General features: G+C 45.8%; 1 protein-coding gene across 3 annotated transcripts in view; it reads left to right on the top strand.

Annotated features, from left to right (window-relative positions):
• COA1 (cytochrome c oxidase assembly factor 1) overlaps window positions 1–14969 on the top strand; it is an 85891-nt gene extending 70922 nt beyond the window's left edge. The window contains exons 2-6 of one of the 3 annotated variants that reach the window (XM_012741525.2): window positions 4359–4410; window positions 7422–7521; window positions 9534–9682; window positions 13583–13659; window positions 14546–14969. In XM_012741525.2, coding sequence (XP_012596979.2) covers window positions 4396–4410; window positions 7422–7521; window positions 9534–9682; window positions 13583–13659; window positions 14546–14645 — 441 coding nt within the window. In that variant the 5' untranslated portion in view covers window positions 4359–4395 and the 3' untranslated portion in view covers window positions 14646–14969. Of the gene's footprint in view, window positions 1–4358; window positions 4411–6727; window positions 6884–7213; window positions 7296–7421; window positions 7522–9533; window positions 9683–13582; window positions 13660–14545 lie in introns of those variants that run through there. The other 2 variants (XM_012741524.3, XM_076006286.1) reach the window with 2 other exon arrangements.
• The last annotated feature ends 4827 nt before the right edge of the window (window positions 14970–19796 follow it).

The raw sequence follows: 19796 nt of genomic DNA on the forward strand, positions 1-19796 counted from the left end.
CCCTTCCCTTCCCTTCCCTTCCCTTCCCTTCCCTTCCCTTCCCTTCCCTTCCCTTCCCTTCCCTTCCCTTCCCTTCCCTTCCCTTCCTTCCCTTCCCTTCCCTTCCCTTCCCTTCCCTTCCCTTCCCTTCCCTTCCCTTCCCTTCCCTTCCCCCTTCCTTCCCTTCCCTTCCCTTCCCTTCCCTTCCCTTCCCTTCCCTTCCCTTCCCTTCCTTCCCTTCCCCTTCCCTTCCCTTCCCTTCCCTTCCTCCCTTCCCTTCCCTTCCCTTCCCTTCCCTTCCTTCCCTTCCCTTCCCTTCCTCCCCTTCCCTTCCCTCCTTCCCTTCCCTTCCCTTCCCTTCCCTTCCTTCCCTTCCCTTCCCTTCCCTTCCCTCCTTCCTTCCCTTCCTTCCCTTCCCTTCCCTTCCTTCCCTTCCCTTCCCTTCCCTTCCCTTCCCTTCCCTTCCCTTCCCTTCCCTTCCCTTCCCTTCCCTTCCCTTCCCTTCCCTTCCCTTCCCTTCCCTTCCCTTCCCTTCCCTTCCCTTCCCTTCCCTTCCCTTCCCTTCCCTTCCCTTCCCTTCCCTTCCCTTCCCTTCCCTTCCCTTCCCTTCCCTTCCCTTCCCTTCCCTTCCCTTCCCTTCCCTTCCCTTCCCTTCCCTTCCCTTCCCTTCCCTTCCCTTCCCTTCCCTTCCCTTCCCTTCCCTTCCCTTCCCTTCCCTTCCCTTCCCTTCCCTTCCCTTCCCTTCCCTTCCCTTCCCTTCCCTTCCCTTCCCTTCCCTTCCCTTCCCTTCCCTTCCCTTCCCTTCCCTTCCCTTCCCTTCCCTTCCCTTCCCTTCCCTTCCCTTCCCTTCCCTTCCCTTCCCTTCCCTTCCCTTCCCTTCCCTTCCCTTCCCTTCCCTTCCCTTCCCTTCCCTTCCCTTCCCTTCCCTTCCCTTCCCTTCCCTTCCCTTCCCTTCCCTTCCCTTCCCTTCCCTTCCCTTCCCTTCCCTTCCCTTCCCTTCCCTTCCCTTCCCTTCCCTTCCCTTCCCTTCCCTTCCCTTCCCTTCCCTTCCCTTCCCTTCCCTTCCCTTCCCTTCCCTTCCCTTCCCTTCCCTTCCCTTCCCTTCCCTTCCCTTCCCTTCCCTTCCCTTCCCTTCCCTTCCCTTCCCTTCCCTTCCCTTCCCTTCCCTTCCCTTCCCTTCCCTTCCCTTCCCTTCCCTTCCCTTCCCTTCCCTTCCCTTCCCTTCCCTTCCCTTCCCTTCCCTTCCCTTCCCTTCCCTTCCCTTCCCTTCCCTTCCCTTCCCTTCCCTTCCCTTCCCTTCCCTTCCCTTCCCTTCCCCTTCCCTTCCCTTCCCTTCCCTTCCCTTCCCTTCCCTTCCCTTCCCTTCCCTTCCCTTCCCTTCCCTTCCCTTCCCTTCCCTTCCCTTCCCTTCCCTTCCCTTCCCTTCCCTTCCCTTCCCTTCCCTTCCCTTCCCTTCCCTTCCCTTCCCTTCCCTTCCCTTCCCTTCCCTTCCCTTCCCTTCCCTTCCCTTCCCTTCCCTTCCCTTCCCTTCCCTTCCCTTCCCTTCCCTTCCCTTCCCTTCCCTTCCCTTCCCTTCCCTTCCCTTCCCTTCCCTTCCCTTCCCTTCCCTTCCCTTCCCTTCCCTTCCCTTCCCTTCCCTTCCCTTCCCTTCCCTTCCCTTCCCTTCCCTTCCCTTCCCTTCCCTTCCCTTCCCTTCCCTTCCCTTCCCTTCCCTTCCCTTCCCTTCCCTTCCCTTCCCTTCCCTTCCCTTCCCTTCCCTTCCCTTCCCTTCCCTTCCCTTCCCTTCCCTTCCCTTCCCTTCCCTTCCCTTCCCTTCCCTTCCCTTCCCTTCCCTTCCCTTCCCTTCCCTTCCCTTCCCTTCCCTTCCCTTCCCTTCCCTTCCCTTCCCTTCCCTTCCCTTCCCTTCCCTTCCCTTCCCTTCCCTTCCCTTCCCTTCCCTTCCCTTCCCTTCCCTTCCCTTCCCTTCCCTTCCCTTCCCTTCCCTTCCCTTCCCTTCCCTTCCCTTCCCTTCCCTTCCCTTCCCTTCCCTTCCCTTCCCTTCCCTTCCCTTCCCTTCCCTTCCCTTCCCTTCCCTTCCCTTCCCTTCCCTTCCCTTCCCTTCCCTTCCCTTCCCTTCCCTTCCCTTCCCTTCCCTTCCCTTCCCTTCCCTTCCCTTCCCTTCCCTTCCCTTCCCTTCCCTTCCCTTCCCTTCCCTTCCCTTCCCTTCCCTTCCCTTCCCTTCCCTTCCCTTCCCTTCCCTTCCCTTCCCTTCCCTTCCCTTCCCTTCCCTTCCCTTCCCTTCCCTTCCCTTCCCTTCCCTTCCCTTCCCTTCCCTTCCCTTCCCTTCCCTTCCCTTCCCTTCCCTTCCCTTCCCTTCCCTTCCCTTCCCTTCCCTTCCCTTCCCTTCCCTTCCCTTCCCTTCCCTTCCCTTCCCTTCCCTTCCCTTCCCTTCCCTTCCCTTCCCTTCCCTTCCCTTCCCTTCCCTTCCCTTCCCTTCCCTTCCCTTCCCTTCCCTTCCCTTCCCTTCCCTTCCCTTCCCTTCCCTTCCCTTCCCTTCCCTTCCCTTCCCTTCCCTTCCCTTCCCTTCCCTTCCCTTCCCTTCCCTTCCCTTCCCTTCCCTTCCCTTCCCTTCCCTTCCCTTCCCTTCCCTTCCCTTCCCTTCCCTTCCCTTCCCTTCCCTTCCCTTCCCTTCCCTTCCCTTCCCTTCCCTTCCCTTCCCTTCCCTTCCCTTCCCTTCCCTTCCCTTCCCTTCCCTTCCCTTCCCTTCCTTCTTTCGAGATACTTTTGCTCTGTCACCCTGGCTAGATTGAAGTGCCATCATCATAGCTCACTGCAACCTCCAATTCCTGGGCTCAAGTGATCCTCCTGCCCTAGCCTCCCAAGTAGCTGGGACTACAGGTGCATGCCACCATGACCAGCTAATTTTTAGTAGAGACGGGGTCTTGCTTTTACCCAGGCTGGTCTCAAACTCCTGGGCTCAAGTGATCCTCTGGCCTCAGCCTCCCAGAGTGCTAGTATTACAGGCATGAGCCACCACGCCTGGCCAAAAAAAAGAATATATTTTAATTCAGAAACTTTTCCCACTACATTTGAATATATCTGTAATTAGATATCTTAAAGTCAGTGTACCATGTGGTTGAGAGCACAAACCCTGGAGCCAGACTTTTTGTGACTTTGGGCATGTTACTTAACCTCTCTGTGCCTCAGTTTATTCATCTGTAAAATAGGGGTTCCTATTTCATGGGGTTGTTGTGAAAATGAAACTAATTATTTTATGTAAAGTGCTTAGAATAATAGCAGGCACATAATAGTAAGAGATAGAAGTGTTAGGTGTTATCAATATTGTTAAAGGCCGTGTGTAGGTTTACTATACTGTTGGTTCTTTTTAACCTTGAAAAGCTGTTTTTAATCCATGGTGTACAGTTTACGTTGCTGGCACCGTGTTTCTGTGGGTCTAGCCTGTGCTAATCTGTTTGTGCTGCGGTCAGAGCACCTGCCCCGTGCGCCCCTCCCCCACCCGCACTGGTTTTCTGGTTGCTGCAACAAAAGGTACATAGTACCAGACAGGAAGCCAGCGGCTTTGTTTTTTCTTCTTAATTTGGCAAAAGAGAAAGAGGAAAAACCAGGGCCCTTTACAGATAAGGCTTGTATTAGAGTTTAAATTTAACTTCTTGTAATAAATCTTGGCTGTGTAATTAGTGTAAACTAAAATAAAGTCTTAAGCTCCCTGCCAGTTGACTGAATGGGCCCCCTCTTGGCCAAGGGGATACCCTAAAACTGAGTTTGGGAGATCATGAGAAAGGAGGTCAGAGAAGGGAGGTCAGATGTGCCTCATCGTGCTCCCCTCCCTTCTTGGAAATATCCTGTGTAATTCCTTAACAGGCCAAACACTATGTAAAACACAGCTTAAACTACACCTGCAGGTCCTCAATTTACTTAACAGATCACTTGAGTCTGGGTGGGTGTCTGGTGGCTTATCTCTATTAACAGACTTCCTTATCTTAAAACAGTCCAAGCCTTTAGACAAAGCTTCATTTCTTTAACCAATTACAAATCAAAGAGTCTTTAAACCCACCTATAACCTGTAAGGCCACCTCCCTTTTAGATGTCCCACCTTTTCAGGCCAAACCAATGTATGTCTTCCATGTATTGATTTATGACTTTCCATGCAATTCCTGTCTCCCTAAAATGTATAAAACCAAACTGTAACCCAACCACAGGGAGTCCACTTGCTCGAGGCTTCTAGGGCATAGCTCTGGGCCATGGTCCTCCAATTTGGCTAAGAATAAACCTCTTTAAATTATTTTACAGAGTTTGACTTCTTTTCCATTAATATTTGAAACCAGGGAGTATTGGGTTTGAAAAAAATGATTGTAATATAAAATCTTTTTTCGTTGCAGCACAACTTTCCTTTGATGATTTTCAAGAGAGTTGTCCATGATGTGGCAAAAGGTAATGGAATGTTCCAGCGTCAAGGTCCCCATTAGAACCTGCCAGGGTATTCTCAGGTTAGATAATAGATGAAAGTCACTCTCTAAATAGTTACGTGTTTCTTCTGGTCTTTAGCGTACACTGTGGCTTTAAACTCAGATGAGGGATGGGACAGGTATTTTTTGCATTGTTTGAGGATGTATTTTTCCTTGGGTCTCATGCTGGCTTTAGAAGTAGTAACACTGTGGGAAGCTCTGCATAACTTAATCTAGCTGCCCCACCCTGTTGAGCTTGCTTCAAATTAAGCAAGATCTGACTAATACATTCTTTGGATATGCTCTGACCATTTTCATTATGAGAACTAAAAGGCTTTTTCCAGATCACATTACTGTAATTGACTTTACATTCAACTTTTTTTTTTTTTTTTGAGACAGAGTCTCACTTTGTTGCCCAGGCTAGAGTGAGTACCGTGGCGTCAGCCTGGCTCACAGCAACCTCAATCTCCGGTGCTCAGTGATCCTACTGCCTCAGCCTCCTGAGTAGCTGGGACTACAGGCATGTGCCACCATGCCCGGCTAATTTTTTGTACATATATTTTTTAGTTGGTCAATTAATTTATTTCTATTTTTGGTAGAGACGGGGTCTCGCTCAGGCTGGTTTTGAACTCCTGACCTTGAGCAATCCGCCTGCCTCGGCCTCCCAAAGTGCTAGGATTACAGGCGTGAGCCACCACGCCCGGCCTTACATTCAACTTTGATACTCTTACATATTATTCAGTACCAGCTGAAACTCTCAAGGCAGTTGCTATACAACAGCCTTTTCTTGGTTGAACAGAATAGTATATACGTAGATAGTACAAAGATGATCTAAAATTTCATCTCCCTAATCTGTTAAATTGATCAAAGCCCTTTATATATGTAAACCTGGATTAAATGTTATTTCATATAGAACTGGTCAACTTTAGCCTGATCCAAGGGTATGTTTAATTATTAGTTCTCAAAAAAATATCCACGAGGGACTTTCTCCATCAGAGTTTCTGTGGATTCCTTTGTTACAGCAAGTGCTACAGTAGGTGGTCCTGAGGACAAACCCAGCAGCACACGGAGAGTCCAAGAATCAAAGTTTATTCACCGGCAGCCTCAGAGTGGCCTCACCACCAAATTCTGAGACCTGTCTACCCGATTTTGGCCACTTTTATTAAATTGGGGTGGGGTATCAGGTGCAGGTTAGTTGATGTGTCAGGTAATAGGTTAGTATTATGGTGATGCGCCAGACAGTAGATTTAGTGTTATGCTGATGCCAGGCAATAGACTAGTCAATGGGCCAGGTAACAGGTTAGTATTATGCTGATGTGGGTCTTCTGTGAGGGGTGGGGGTCTCCCTTATCACCTTTGCCTTCAAGGTTTCAGAAATGGTAGGCAGACAGTTGTTATTACTCTCTCTGTCCTGGAAGGTGGAGAAATGGGATCTCACTCTATCACTCAGGCTGGAGATCAGTGGCTGTAGCTGGGACTACAGGTGGATGCCAACATGCCTGACTAAGTTTTTTCCATTTTTGTAGAGATAGAGTCTTGATGTGTTGCCCAGGCTGTCCTCAAGTGATCCTCCTGCCTTGGCCTCCCAGAGTTGAGATTACAGGCGTGAACCACCACACCCAGCTTTTTTTTTTTTTTTTTTTTGAGTTGGTTGTCAGCATTTAGAATCTGGGCAATTTCATATAAAAACCTGATTTCTGGCACCTCTTGAAAAGTTGAAAGATCCATTGAGACTTAGCCCACATGGCCACAGTTAGCTGGAGCCAGGTGGAAGCTGCCCCCTGGCTAGGCCACCCAGTCCTCACTTTGCAGTTCATGCTCTCATTTATGTGACCTGTTTGGCCTTGTTGGCATTTGAATTGTGACCCCTGTTCTGTCTTGTCCTACATGTGAAGCTGTTCCGGCAGGTGTGAACAGCTCTTGGCCAAAGAAAAACCTGAGCAGCCCGCGGAGAGTTGGAGAGTCGGCTTTATTTCGCCGGCGAGCTCAGGCATATCTGCCACCAAACTCTGAGAGCCCGTTTTTCGTTTTCTTTTAGTTTTATACCTTTTTGGGGGTTACAGTTAGCCAATGGCAAGTTTTCACAAAAGTCACCTCATTTAACATAGTAGTCAGCCAATCAGAAGTATGTCCCAAAAGTTACTTCATTTACATGGTAGTCAGCCAATCAGAAGTATGACTCCAAATCACCTCATCAGCTGTGAGTATTAGTAGCTGCTCAATTTAGGAGCGGGGATAAGCGAAACAGGCGGTTTTTGGTGGAACGCCCTGACAAATCCAGTGTCCTACTCTGTTTTATAGCCAGGCATCTCACAGCTCTCCAGAAAGGCCTGGCCAGTATGAGCAGTGATTAAATGGCTACCAGGAAGGAGGGGAATTGGCACCACCGAGGCCCACGTGCTGTTCCCAGCCCCACCCCAGGCCTTCAGGGGACAGGAGTTAACGCCAGGGTGGATATGGTATGCTGTATTTACTGAGCTGGCACTACTCCATCTGTTCATTCAGTCTGAAAGTCATACTCAAAGTTTCCTCATCCAGGGAGTGGGGCATTTTTCAAAATATGAAAGAAAGCAGCCAGTGACAGCTCTAGCCCATTTGTGGGCTTACAAGACCAGCTATTGCCACAAAAGGATATGCTTCCTGTTTACCAGCTGGTCTGAGACAAAGTGGTTGTGCTTCCTGGCCACGCGGGGCTTGGCACACAGGCTGGGTTCTGTCTGTCAGGATGGTGGGGCTGAATGCTCGCTCTGTGCTTGGCTGGCTGAAGGCGACAGGCCCCCCCAGCATGGGTCCTGGACAAGGGCCACCCTTGGGAGGCTACTTGATTTGGCTCCGGAACCAGCCCTGGCATTGAGAAAGGAAGCAAATGGGGCAAGTCAGCCTCTCCTCCTTGCAGGCTTCCTCCTTGGCTGTCCTTTCCCTGGGGGGCCCAATCCAGGCAAAGGCCCTTGGCACAAAACTGAATCTCACAATAAATTTGTATCTTTTGTTTTTAAGCATTCAGGAAGCAGGATGTCAATGTCTCTGGGAAAGCTGATCCTTTTCGCTGGTGTGTTGACTAGTGGGGGCTCTGCCCTGGTGTATTACTTCGTGCAAAGTGAGTACCTGCCAGCTGCCTGGGGCATGGCCACCTCCTAGTGCTCCTGAGCCTCCATCAAAGGAAGTATTTGCGATGCTTCCAGCAGATTAGAAAGGAGGAGAGAGCTGTTTTAAAAGCCAATCCACCATTTCATTGGCTATATCTTTCTCCTTATTTTATAATCCCGGTTTTTCCAGGAGCCACAAGTACAAAGGACCAGGATTTATTTTTATAAGAAGGCTTGCAAAGCAAGATGGGCTTTCACTCTAGTGCACACACTGGGGATCGTCAAGATTCCGAAATTATATAAAAAAAGAACAGAGGGAAGGGGAATACCAGATGGTTCACAGGTGGGGAAAACTGTGGCTATTTCTCAAGTGTCTTCAGCCTTTTTTGCCCTTTCATTCTCTGCTGTGATTTATTGGAGGGGGACCTTGAGCAAGGGCCTCTGGCAGGAACAGAAGATAAAAGCAGAGTCCATGATGGCAAAATCCTGACAGATGCATCTTCCAGCCCCACTGCATCCAAATTTGAATCTGTAAAGACAGGCTACAATTATTGTCAGCAGCCAAGACATTTAAGGTCACATCAGTGCTACCCATGGCAAAGCAGCAGCACTTCCATTTTTTACCTTCCTACAGACTTGGCCCAGGGTCCCTGAGTCTGGAGGTGGCCCAAGATGAACATTCCCAGGGATGATTTAGGCTGGAATTACTCAGCCTCCTCTTCTCTCTGCCAAAGGGACAGGGGCAGTACACAGGAATGGGTGCATTTTTGGTTAGAGTTCAGCATTCTGGTCTGACAGCCTTTCTCCCTTAGGCTAGAGTCAGCAAACAGAGCCCAGGTAGGTGGGTGACACCTGGGCTCTGCAGCCAACTGTCTGGGTTGAATGGTTGAATCTCAGCTCAGCTCTTGACTACCTGTGTGGCCTCGTGGGGGAGTCTGTCACCTTCCTGGCCTTAGTTACCTTACTGTGTGATGAAGAATGACATTAGTGCCTATGCATGAGGTTGTTGTGAGAATTAAATGAATCTCACAGGCGAGCTATTAAGATAGAAGTGAAGATATGTGAAATATTGAGAACAGAGCCTAGCCATAGAAATCACTTGGTAAAGATTAGCTGTCTGGATCCAGCTTCTGCCCCTCCTTTTCCTGCCATGGCTGGCACCTTGTTCATGCCTGCAGCCCCACTCCTGGGAAGCAGGACGGGAGGGGCAGTGTCCTTGGCCTCTCCAGGCTCAGGCCACCTTCATTACTGTGATTGGACCTACAGGAGGGAAGCTCTTCATGTTGCCAAAGCAAACACCCTACTTGGGAAGCCTAACTGTGCTCTCTCCCTTAATAAGGTGCCCCTTAATAAGGGGCACCTTATTATTGCACCCTATACCTTTAGGTAGGTGCTTCCTGGAGTTTGCAGTAGTCTTTGGGCTATAAAGTGTTCCTTAGACTGAGAGCAGTTCTACTTGAAATGTTAGCATAAATCTGTAAACTTGACAAATGAGCATTTTCATATCCTATTTCTTGGCCTCAGGGTTTTGTTGTTGTTTATCTTGTGGTCTATTTTATGCCTCATCCCAGTGGAACGAGCCCTGTTTAGAAGCCAGGTGTCATGCATTCTGGCCCCTGCTTTGCCTTGGACTAGCTGTGTCACTTTGAGCAGATCATGGGGTCATAGGACGTTAGAACTGAGAGCAAACTTAGAGAAGAGCTAATCAAACTCCTTAGATGAAGAAATGAGGCAATGAAGGAGGTGAGGAAATGAGAAGAAATTGAGGCATAGAAGGGGTCTACATGAGGTCAAGGCTCAAGGTCACCTGCATATCCCTGCAGAAACTGCCTTTCTGCACTTTGATTTTAAGTCTGTAAATTGGACAGTTTAGAGTAGATGGTTCCTAAGTATTCTTCCATTGATAAATTTCACATTCTTGTTTCTGTTTCCAGCTTGTATATCAATTGTATTATTTAACTTTCTGCATACATTCCACTTGACCAAGTTCAATTAAGAAAAAAAAATCTATCTTCCTACTTAGAAGCTTTTTCCAGGAGTTTGTATTACCAGCTGGGGTTAGAGCAGCTGCATAGCCACCCTGAAGCACTGGAAGCTCTGGGCACTCCTGTGAACGTTCACAATCTCAAGCTCCCCGACAAGCAAAACTTCGTGGACATTGCTGAGGCCCAGGTAACGTGCTCTCCCTCTGAACTGGGAGGGAGAGGAGGCAGGCTGGGTGCCTCCTGAAGGAGAGGAGGGGCTGCTGTCATCTGGACACAGTCTTGGAATCTTGGAGGTTAAGGATTTGGGATGGGAAAACTCACTAAGTAAAACTGCCATTAGGTTTAGCACCTTCTTAAAAAGTTTTTTTTTATTATAGATTTTTATATTTATATGAAATATATTTTATATTACTATGGACTAATTTCCTTTATGTATTTTCCTTCCATCTGGGGAATTGATGTGGCAGGGAATGCACTGGGTGTGCTGAGGTTGCCACCTTGAACTGAAGGTAGTAGAGAAATGACTGGTGGTACTTTGCCTTTGTTCTGGCTTTGAACTTGAACTTGAAATATATCTATCTAGTCAGTGCTTGTTCATACGTAACCAGCTCTTTAAACTTTGATTTTAAAGTTTATTTATTTACATTGCTTCCACAGAATACCAGTCCATTTTTTGAGCTGTATCTTATCTTTTTGTGTGATTCAGCTTGATCAAACTTACTTGAATATAAAACACATTTGTTCTTCTGTTTAACAAGCATGTTTTGAGTACATGCCCCAGTTCAAGGAATGATTCTAAGTTATGTGGGGTGAATACAGAGATGCGGAAGGCTTTGGGGGAGTTCACAGGTTAAAATTCCAGAATAAGATAGAGTGGAGCCAGTGCTGTCACTGTTGCATAGGCCCAGAAAGGAGTGGGTGGAGGCCTGGGAGATGGCTGTGCAGGGTTTGAAAGGTAGGGAAGGAACACCAGGCTGAGGAGCAGCGTGCATCGGTCAGTGTTACCTGTCGGTGTGACCTGACCTGCTGTGGAGGCGCAGGTGGGTGAGGGTGGGTGAGGGTGGTAGGAGGGGCTGGGACAGTCAGAGCCACGGCGTCATCATGTGAAGTGTGTGCACTTGATCCTTTGGCTGCTGAAGCCCGTGAAGTGTTGGAGGATATGAGTGAGATGATCTGACCTACTTTATTTTTTGTTGTTGTTATTTTTATTATGTTCTTAATGGACGTAGCTCTAATGGATTTTTTTCTAACTGCAAAGGCAATTCATGCTCAAGTATTCTGATGAAAATATTTTATCTGGTTTTAAAAGAAGGTAAATTGCTATAGATTGGTGATGCCCAGGGACTGGGTACAGGAAGCTGCCTTTAGGGGAGCAGTGTGGCTGCCCTGGTGTGCAGTGGTGAGGAGGTGAACCAGAGTTGTGGCCTGGAGAAATGAGATGGATTTGAAGGGCATTGTGACAGCCAGGTGACAGGAATTAGTAACAGTTTTAAATCAGGAGAGAGCTGGGTCACAGGTGATGCTCCAGTCTCCAGCATGTGTGAATGGAAAGATGGCAGCTCCATGAAGTGACGGAGGGGACCCAGGAGAAGAAAGGGGACGGGCCAGACATGGGTACGGTGTGGCCCCTATGTGCTTCCTTATCTCTGGTCACCTGACTGGATCCTGGAAAGTCCAAGAACTTGGGAAGGCCAGGGATTAGGTCTGGCTGTTCTCTGTTTCCTGCCAGCTTCATTGCTCAGGAGGTGTTTGTTAAAGGCGCCTTTGCTGAGGCAGGTTGAGCAGCATCAGATCCATGATCTGTGACCGGTGAGTGAAGCGTGGGATGCAGCTGTGGTGGTTTTGGTGGGCATTGTCATCTGGTCAGGTCCAGCTTTCGCTTTGGCTCTGTCTTCTAGCATGTTCCAGCTGGTGCTGAGAGGGTGGCTTCCTGCACTTCCTGCAACCTGGGGCCTTTGGGAGCACCGTGACTATGTTGGCTGTGGTGCTAGGTCCTGGTCTCTACTGCTGCCAAATGCTGCGACCCCACAGTGACAGCAGTCACAGTGACAGGAGTGACAGAGCCACCTGGAGCTCCAGCACTCGTCTTCCATTTGTGGAATACTTTTGACATTCTGTCACAGTTCTTTACTTCCTTTATAATCACCTGTTTATAAGGATGCCTGTATACAATGCAGCCATCGTATCCAAAGGTCCTTTATTTGTAGTTCCTGTATTTTGTCCAAAGGTGAGAAGTTTCAGTTGTTCATGAGGTAATTTTCATATTGAAGGATTTTTTCTCCAAGTGTGTGTGTGAGGTAGGCACCAAGTGCCAACACTCTGGTTTAGCAGAACTCCTGCTTCAATCTTTGGCATGGTCTGGCCAGTGAAGGAACCAGCCTGTGAAGCCACATCTACCCCCAGGGATGCAGCTGCTCATGGTTCAGACATTGATCCCTCAGTGTGCGCTGTCCTTCAGAACCCTGCTTACTTCTGCCCTTTTCCTTCCCTTCCCTTTCTTTTTTTTTTTTTAAAGCATCCAGAGATGCTCAGTGTATACTCTGTTGCTTAATTTTATAGCCCTCAGAGAAGAGCTGGAGCTATAGCTTGATTCAAAAAATAGGACCCTGAGGATGGGTTCTTAAAGTGTGACTGGGTGACGGCTGTTCACTCAGTTAAGAAGCCATGTTCCAAAGCCTTTGTCTTCCTTAAAGTATGTTTGAATAAATGAAAGGGAGAATTTTGGAAAATGCAAATGTGTGTGTATCCCCGAGTAGTTCTTTCTCTTGGCGGCAATTTGGAATGGGTGGGATGCTCAACTTCCTGTCCCGGAGAGCACCTCTGCCCATCGCCTGGGGCCCGCAAAGGCACTCTGGGGAGTACCTTTCTAATGATGGGCTTCCTTGATGCCACATTGTGTCAAGGCTCGTACCCTTTTTAGTTTTCACTAAGAAACCAAAAACAATTATTCACTGCTTTTTTTCTAAATCAGAGCATAGCCAAACAAATACCTAGGGGCTGGCTTTGAGGCTCTCAGGCCCGGTCCCGTGCGGGCCTGGCAGCACCTTGACTGCATCCTGCCTGGTGAGCCAGTCACGGCGACTGGCGACGAAAGACAGGGAACTCCTTGATGTCCTTCCCCGACAGCCATCGTGCACTCTCTTCACGCCTCTTCTGTATGGTCCAGGTCAAAATCTGTACCAATTTGCTGGCAATGGTTCTTCCTTTTAAACATTGGACTTTTTTTTTTTTTGTCTTTTTTTTCCTATTTTATTATGAAAAATTTCAAACATAACAGAAAAGACAAAAGAATTTATACTGTGAGCACTCATATAGCTGGTACCTGACTCTACAGTTATCATTTTGATTTATTTCCCTGAATCCGTCTTATCATTATGATGTATTACTAAGTACTTTTCAAACATCGTATACTTCACACATAAGCATGTATATCATTAACTAGAGTTCAATATTTGTTTATGGGGGGTTTTCCTGAGGTAAATTTACATTCTGTGAAACGCACAAATCCAAGTGTCCTGTCTGAGTTCTAACATATGCATCCATGCGTGTAGCTCCAGCCCTTGTCTAGATGTAGACTGCTCCCACCCCCAAGAGTTTCCTCATGCCCAGCTGGTCCCCTCTCACATCTAGCTCCACCAGGGACAAGCATTTTTCTGATTTTTTTCCAGCATTTAGCCTATTTCCAGTTTATTTAGCCTATTCTAGAACTTAACACAAATGGAATCATACCTTATATGCTCTTTTGTGAGGCTCTTTCAGCAAGTTTTAATATTCATCTACATTGCTGTGTGTACCTTTATAACAGCAAATTTGTGAATTGTAAGCAGCCAGAGCACTGAGTTTGACACATAGGGTCTCCTTGCCAATGGAGGGGCTGCCATCGACCTCACCAAATCATCCAAAGAGGGGCAGGACATTTGGAAAATCAAGTGCGTTCTCCAGCTGGGCTATTAGAAAACGATCTGATTCTGTTGATAATCTCTGGATTTTATAGTCTTGGCTCTAAAAATAATCAGTTTTATCATCTGTTGAGATGATAATAATGTATCCAATTACATCTATCCTTCCCGTCATTTTATACCCACAGTTGAAGATTCCCGTCTCCGGGTCCAAGTCAGAGGGCCATCTCTACGTCTTCTCCTCCAGAGCTGCCCCCTTTCAGAGGTATTATGGGAAAGTGTGGGAGTTGGGGACAGCAGGAGGACTTCCTGATGGAAACAATCCTGATTCCCATTTTCACCTGCAGTTAAATGATCGTAGTAATAAGAATTAGTTTTCAAAGCTTGGCGCCAAGCTTCATGGCCTGGGCAGCAAGCCAGGACTGTGGCTCTTACCTCAGTTCAGACAGTTTATTCCAGACAGTATCCTGAATTGTCTCCTCCTTATATTGTTGGCCTTTTTGAAAACTATTAAGGTTGTAGTGATCTAGGTCTACAATAATGTAATGCTATGTTACGTCTTCTAACTGTGCTGCCTCAGTGGTTACAAATGAGTAAAGGCATGGATTTTCATTCCAGAATTATTCATCACATTCTTTGTGGAAGCTCTCCACCCCATTAATTGGCTTTTCTTGTCTGGTTGCCAGTAGCTACATGCACTCACTTCCCCCGAGAAGCCTCTCTCAGAGATGTTTGCTGTTTAGCCAGGCTGGGTTTTAATTCTAGAGGACAAAAGGAGCAGGCAGCCCTGGGCAGCCCCCACCTAGCTCAGCTTGGGCTCACTGACCTCTGAGCCTGGGATTAGTGGAGGAGCTGGCTGGATTCCAGCCCAGGACTGAAGGTCAGCGTGGATTAGGAAATAAAGTGCTGCTTCTTCCTGACTTCCCTTCCATTTGCCTGTCAGTCGGTCACCTGCCTTGAAGTTGATGCTGCTTAAATAATGACAGTGCATGATAGAATGCTAATGTGTTAACACAGCACTAATGTAAAATAGTGTTTAGAAACATTTAAGACACTGTTCCAAACAACTGCTTTCCCCCCGCCCCCCTTTTGACTGTCTTTTGCTTTCGTGTTGAGTTGATCAGAGATGCTATACTTTCGGTTCCTCTCAGGTGGCACCTGGACGAGGTCTTCTTACAGCTCGAGGATGGTCAGAAGATTCCTGTGTTCAAGCTCAGTGGGGAGAATGGTGATGAAGTGAAAAAGGAGTAGAGGGAATCAAAAGACCTCACTTGCTTCAAGTCTGGCCTTCCCTCATCTGCAGCGTGTGCCCTCCCAGGGTGACAGCCCATCTGAGTGACAGACACTCCTGCAGCCAATTTTCCAGCCACCAGTGGGAGGACTGTATGTGCTGGCATATGGTAATTTGGTACAATTCTAACTTGAACACAGCAAACCCTATTGTGGTTTTTTAACTGAATCAGAAAGAAACATTTATTGTAAATTTTAAAGATAATTTATTTGAAAGTGCTCTGTATAAAAAAGCAAAGCACAGGATAAAAGGAATCAGGACTAATAAAATGTTGATTTTTGCTAGTTCTCATTTATTTCTCTTCTTTTCCTCTTCCCTGCCCTTCCCCTGTAATTTTCAGCTTTATCAATAGGAAGTCTGAGGCATGTTGACCGAGAGTGCTGAGGACGACTGGGCACTGTTGTTTTGGCCACTCTGCCCTGAATTCATGTTTTTAAGTAGCTTGTGGGCATCCTCGGTCACTTGGGAGTATTTTGTTTGTTGTATTGTTTTTGTTTTATTTTCATATTTCTATTTCAAGGACCAATTATCTGCCCAATTAGTGATTTGCAAAATAATTGCTTTTATTTCAAACATTTTGAAAGCTTAGAAAATTTATATGTGTACATATACACATATAAAGCCAATATAGGAAAGTTTAGTTTAAAGCTAACAGGTACTTTTCCTTTTGCTTTTCAAACAGTTTAACCACATGATATTAGGGAATCATATCCTTAGATTTTATTAATTTTATAAGGAAACAGTTTATGATGCAAAAGACCTTCCTTCTGAGTACCAGAGTCTACAAAAATGGAAATCTGATATCTGCTTTGAAAGGCCAGTTTATAAAGGTGGGCACAGGGCGCACACCTGTAATGCTAGAACTTTGGGAGGCCGAGGTGAGGGGATCACTTGAGGTCAGGAGTTCAAGACCAGCCTGAGCAACATAGTGAGACCCCATCTCTACAAAAAGTAGAAAAATTAGCTGGGCATGGTAGCGTGCACCTGTAGTCCCCGCTACTCGGGAGGCTGAGGCAGGAGGATTGCTCGAGCCCAGGAGTTTGAGGTTGCAGTGTGCTATGACACCACTGCACTCTAGGCAGGGTGATAGAGCAAGACTCTGTCTCAAAAAAAAAAAATAAAACAACAAAAAAAGGCCAGTTTAACTCTCTCAGTATTACTAGGCTTAATGCAACTGTCTACAATGAAGGACATTCATGGGTTCTTTTCCTACATTCTTTTTTTTGCTAACTCAGGACTTGGGGACTCTTTTCCTACATTTCTAATATTTATTGAAGAGAAGCCTCTCAGAGAAAAAAGTAAGCTTAAACATGTTGGTAGAATATGAGGCTTTTAGTTATTAGATATTATTCTGAAGTTTGTTTTTTTAAAAAAAATATTTATATGTTCTTTGAGTGGATAATATAGTGAAAAGTAGGTCTCTTTCCCTAGAGCACTTTGCCATTTTGTTTGGAGATAAATATTACAGACTCTACAATCTTTTTTTTTGAGACAGAGTCTCACTCTGTTGCCCATGCTAGAGTGCCATGGTGTCAGCCTAGCTCACAGCAATCTCAAACTCCTGGGCTCAAGCAATCCTCCTGCCTCAGCCTTCTGAGTAGCTGGGACTACAGGCATGCACCGCCATGCCCGGCTAATTTTTTCTATATATTTTTAGCTGGCCAATTAATTTCTTTCTATTTTTAGTAGAGATGGGTCTCTCTCTTGCTCAGACTGGTTTCGAACTCCTGACCTTGAGTGATCTGCCCACCTCGGCCTCCCAGAGTGCTAGGATTACAGGCATGAGCCACTACGCCCAGCCAGACTCCACAATCTTTTAAGATAAATGGTAGAACCCTGTGCACAGTTTTGTGCTGCTTTTATTCTTTCTGTTGTGTATATGTTGTCAGTTTATGTATTGCTTCGTATCTTACTGTCCTCTGACAACTTTTGCTTCCTTCCAGTGTTTGCTAGAGTTTTTGTTTGTTTCTTTGCTATGGCCAAATCATAGAAAACCAGGGTCTAGTGGGCCATCCATTCTGAAGTAAAACAAGTGACAGTTTTTGTTTGTGTCAAGTTTGATTTAATAAAGAGTCTTTACTCATCCAGCTGATAAGAAATAATATTATGTAGTGAAAAGCTCCTTGGTTTCTATTTGGAAGCCACCGTCTTGGGTAATCTTTCTAGTTAAGTTTACTTCCATGTATGTGCTTAATGATTTCATGGGTGACTCAGAACCTGGTCATGGCAGTAGACATTGTTTTTCCTGTTCTTTAAGGATAGCAATGATGCATATTTGCAGCCCACTACTTCCTGTATATCCAGTAATCACAGTGACTCAGCCATTGACTCCTATTTACTAGCTCATCTGGGATAATGCATATTGTTTTAGAGGATAAATTGACTTTTTTGCCATTAGCAGATTTGAGCAAGTGCCCTCAGCACATCCCATAAAGAGACAGGACAGCCCGGACATTAGAGAAAGAGCTTTATTAGAATTACAAGAACCATAGATTGGCAAAGACTACAGAGGAGACATTCCAGCCAGCACATGGTAGCCTGGCTCCATGTGCTTTACTATGGAAGATGCTGCAACACCCAACCCCCCCCAACACCCCCCCCTGCTGCAAGTGGCTCACTAGCTTGTGTGCTGTGTGCATGGACGGGTTTACAGGGAGTTATAGAGTAGTTGTTTATTTTTTTAATATTTGAAAACTTTATTTTCTAGTTATAGAGTATTAGAATCTGTGCCCCAAGAGTTTCAAGCAGTGATGCCAAAATGATGCAGAAAAGAGAGATATCAGCTAGGAGGAATCCAAGAGGCTACCTCCAGAGGCAGTGGCGTCCTTGTGGGCCTTGAAGGCTAAGATTGTGACGAGCAGACATGATGGAAAGTGCCTTGTAAGTGGAAAGAACATGAACAAAGGCCTCAGAAGGGATGGACGTGCGCTGTGCCCCAGAAATAAGATATCCAGTTTGGCCAGTGTAGAGGTTAGCTGTAGATGAAGTGAAAGGTAGCTTGGCCATAGTGTGAATGCCAGTGTTCACATTTTACATGTAATCTGTGGCCAAAGATTTTGGGGTAAGTACATGATACTACTGTTAATGAAGGTTTCAGAAACTGTGCTTTCAAATAAATCACAAATTTTGTTATCATTTGTTCCATTTTTCTAGAATTAGCTTCCTCTTGCTTCCAAACATTCCCTATTCACCAATCCAGGGACTTCATAATACCTTATGAGACAAGGTTTTATTACTCTGTTTTGGTAAGTTGTATATGGCTACGATGAAGCTGAAAGAAGTCACATGTACATGAAACAGCCAGAGCTTGACAAATAGTGGCCTCTGTCCTCTGGAAGGCTGGGGAAGTGCTCAAAAGGCAGCAGCTCTCGAGGGCTTTCCCCAAGCAGGCAGCTTTGGAAGTAGCCTTAGGCCACTTGACTATTTAGTGTTTTCAGTATGTCCATATAAAAAATATGAATAAATATTTACCAATCACCTGCCTTACAGGTGAGGCAATGTTTACAGTGCTCGTTAGGATGCTTGTGCAAAAGATGCTGTTTACACAGGAGGCCTGATGACTGGCAGGGGTGGGGGGTGTCAAGAAGGAGGTGGGAGGGTGATAGGAAAACCTCCGGCTCCTCCCACAAGAAGATGCTCGCCGCCTCGGTAACTCGGTCCCGGTTCAGGCATGCCTTCTGGCCAGCTTCAGCAGAGTTGCTCAGTTGAAAGTACTGTCAGGAATGTGCACGAAAAACTGTGCCCTTTTACAACCCAGAGTAGAAAAGTGGTAAATGAAAATGTTAAAAACATGCCTCTAAGACACAGGTTGGGTGCAGGTAAGTGAAATTTGACTTTTCAGGAGAGTGTACTTTTCTTTCCTAAATGATCTTCCAGTGTTTTTCCAAAAGAATTTTTTTTTAAAGGAAACATTTTGATTGATGTATCAGATCACATGCAATATAATATTAAAAGCCTATTAGTATTAAATAATACACTGTCAAGGCAGAAATTAGCCCCCTCAATCTATAACCATAATACTTAACTGTAGCTACCATGTTAATGTCAGTCACCTTGCAGTCTTACTGAGAAAGTAATTTTTTACTTTCAAATGATTTCTAGGAAACTAGAAACTATAGACCAGAAAGAAACTACAGAACAATCTCCCTTATGAAAGTTGATGCAAAAATTCTAAATAAAATACTAGCAGAGTGAATCCAATGACATATAGTGATATCATGTATTGTTTTTCACAAAGCAGTTTGGTGTCTCTCCCTTGCAGTGCTCTTCCCTACTGGAGGATTATACATCCCTGCCTGGTTGAACGTAGGCATGACCAGGTCATTTATTTTGTGAGTGGAAGTGACATGCAAGACTTCTGAGTAAACGTTTTAATTGCCAACCCTTGGTTCACTGTGTCCTCTTTAATTTCTTCCCTGATATTGGTAATGTTCCAGATGGCAGCTACTTCCAGGGCTTGGGTTCTGACCCACAGTGGGGCATGTAGCACGAGTGAGAAGTACACCCTTATACTTCATTTACCAAACAGGTATGGGCCTGTTGTATGCTGACCTCCACACTAGCCTTATCTCAGGTTACTTATCCTCTAGTTAATTTTTTAAAAAAGATCCAAAATAAGGTTGCACAAAAGTAATTTTTAAAAATTGTTATAGATGTTAAAATATGGCCAAAGGCCCATAATATGCAGATATTAAAAAAAAAGAAAAAACATGGCCAAAGGTAGAATCCAGAGGTAAAAGTCCTTGACTAGCAGTCAGGAAACGTCAGTGATTCTATCCTTTGTGTAACTAGTTGTGAGATTTTGGGCAAATCACATATTCCCTCTGACATTTCATTATCTTATCTCTAATTTGAAAAAACTAGAGGAGGGAGTCCTTCCAATTTTGGTACTGTAAGTTTCATTTCAGCAGACTTACTCCCACTGTTACCAACAAAAGTTTCAAAAGAAAGGCTCATCCTTACTTAAATAATTTATAACATAGGGTTATAGGCACAATGAGCTAAAAATGAATATTGGAAGTTTGGAGTATTAAAAGCAAACAAAAAAATTGGAAAATGAGGAATATCCAACAAAACAATAGCATCAAAAAACAGAGATAAAGGTAAAAGGA

The sequence above is a fragment of the Microcebus murinus genome, chromosome 9, assembly GCF_040939455.1.
Source record: "Microcebus murinus isolate Inina chromosome 9, M.murinus_Inina_mat1.0, whole genome shotgun sequence".
Classification (NCBI taxonomy): domain Eukaryota; kingdom Metazoa; phylum Chordata; class Mammalia; order Primates; family Cheirogaleidae; genus Microcebus; species Microcebus murinus.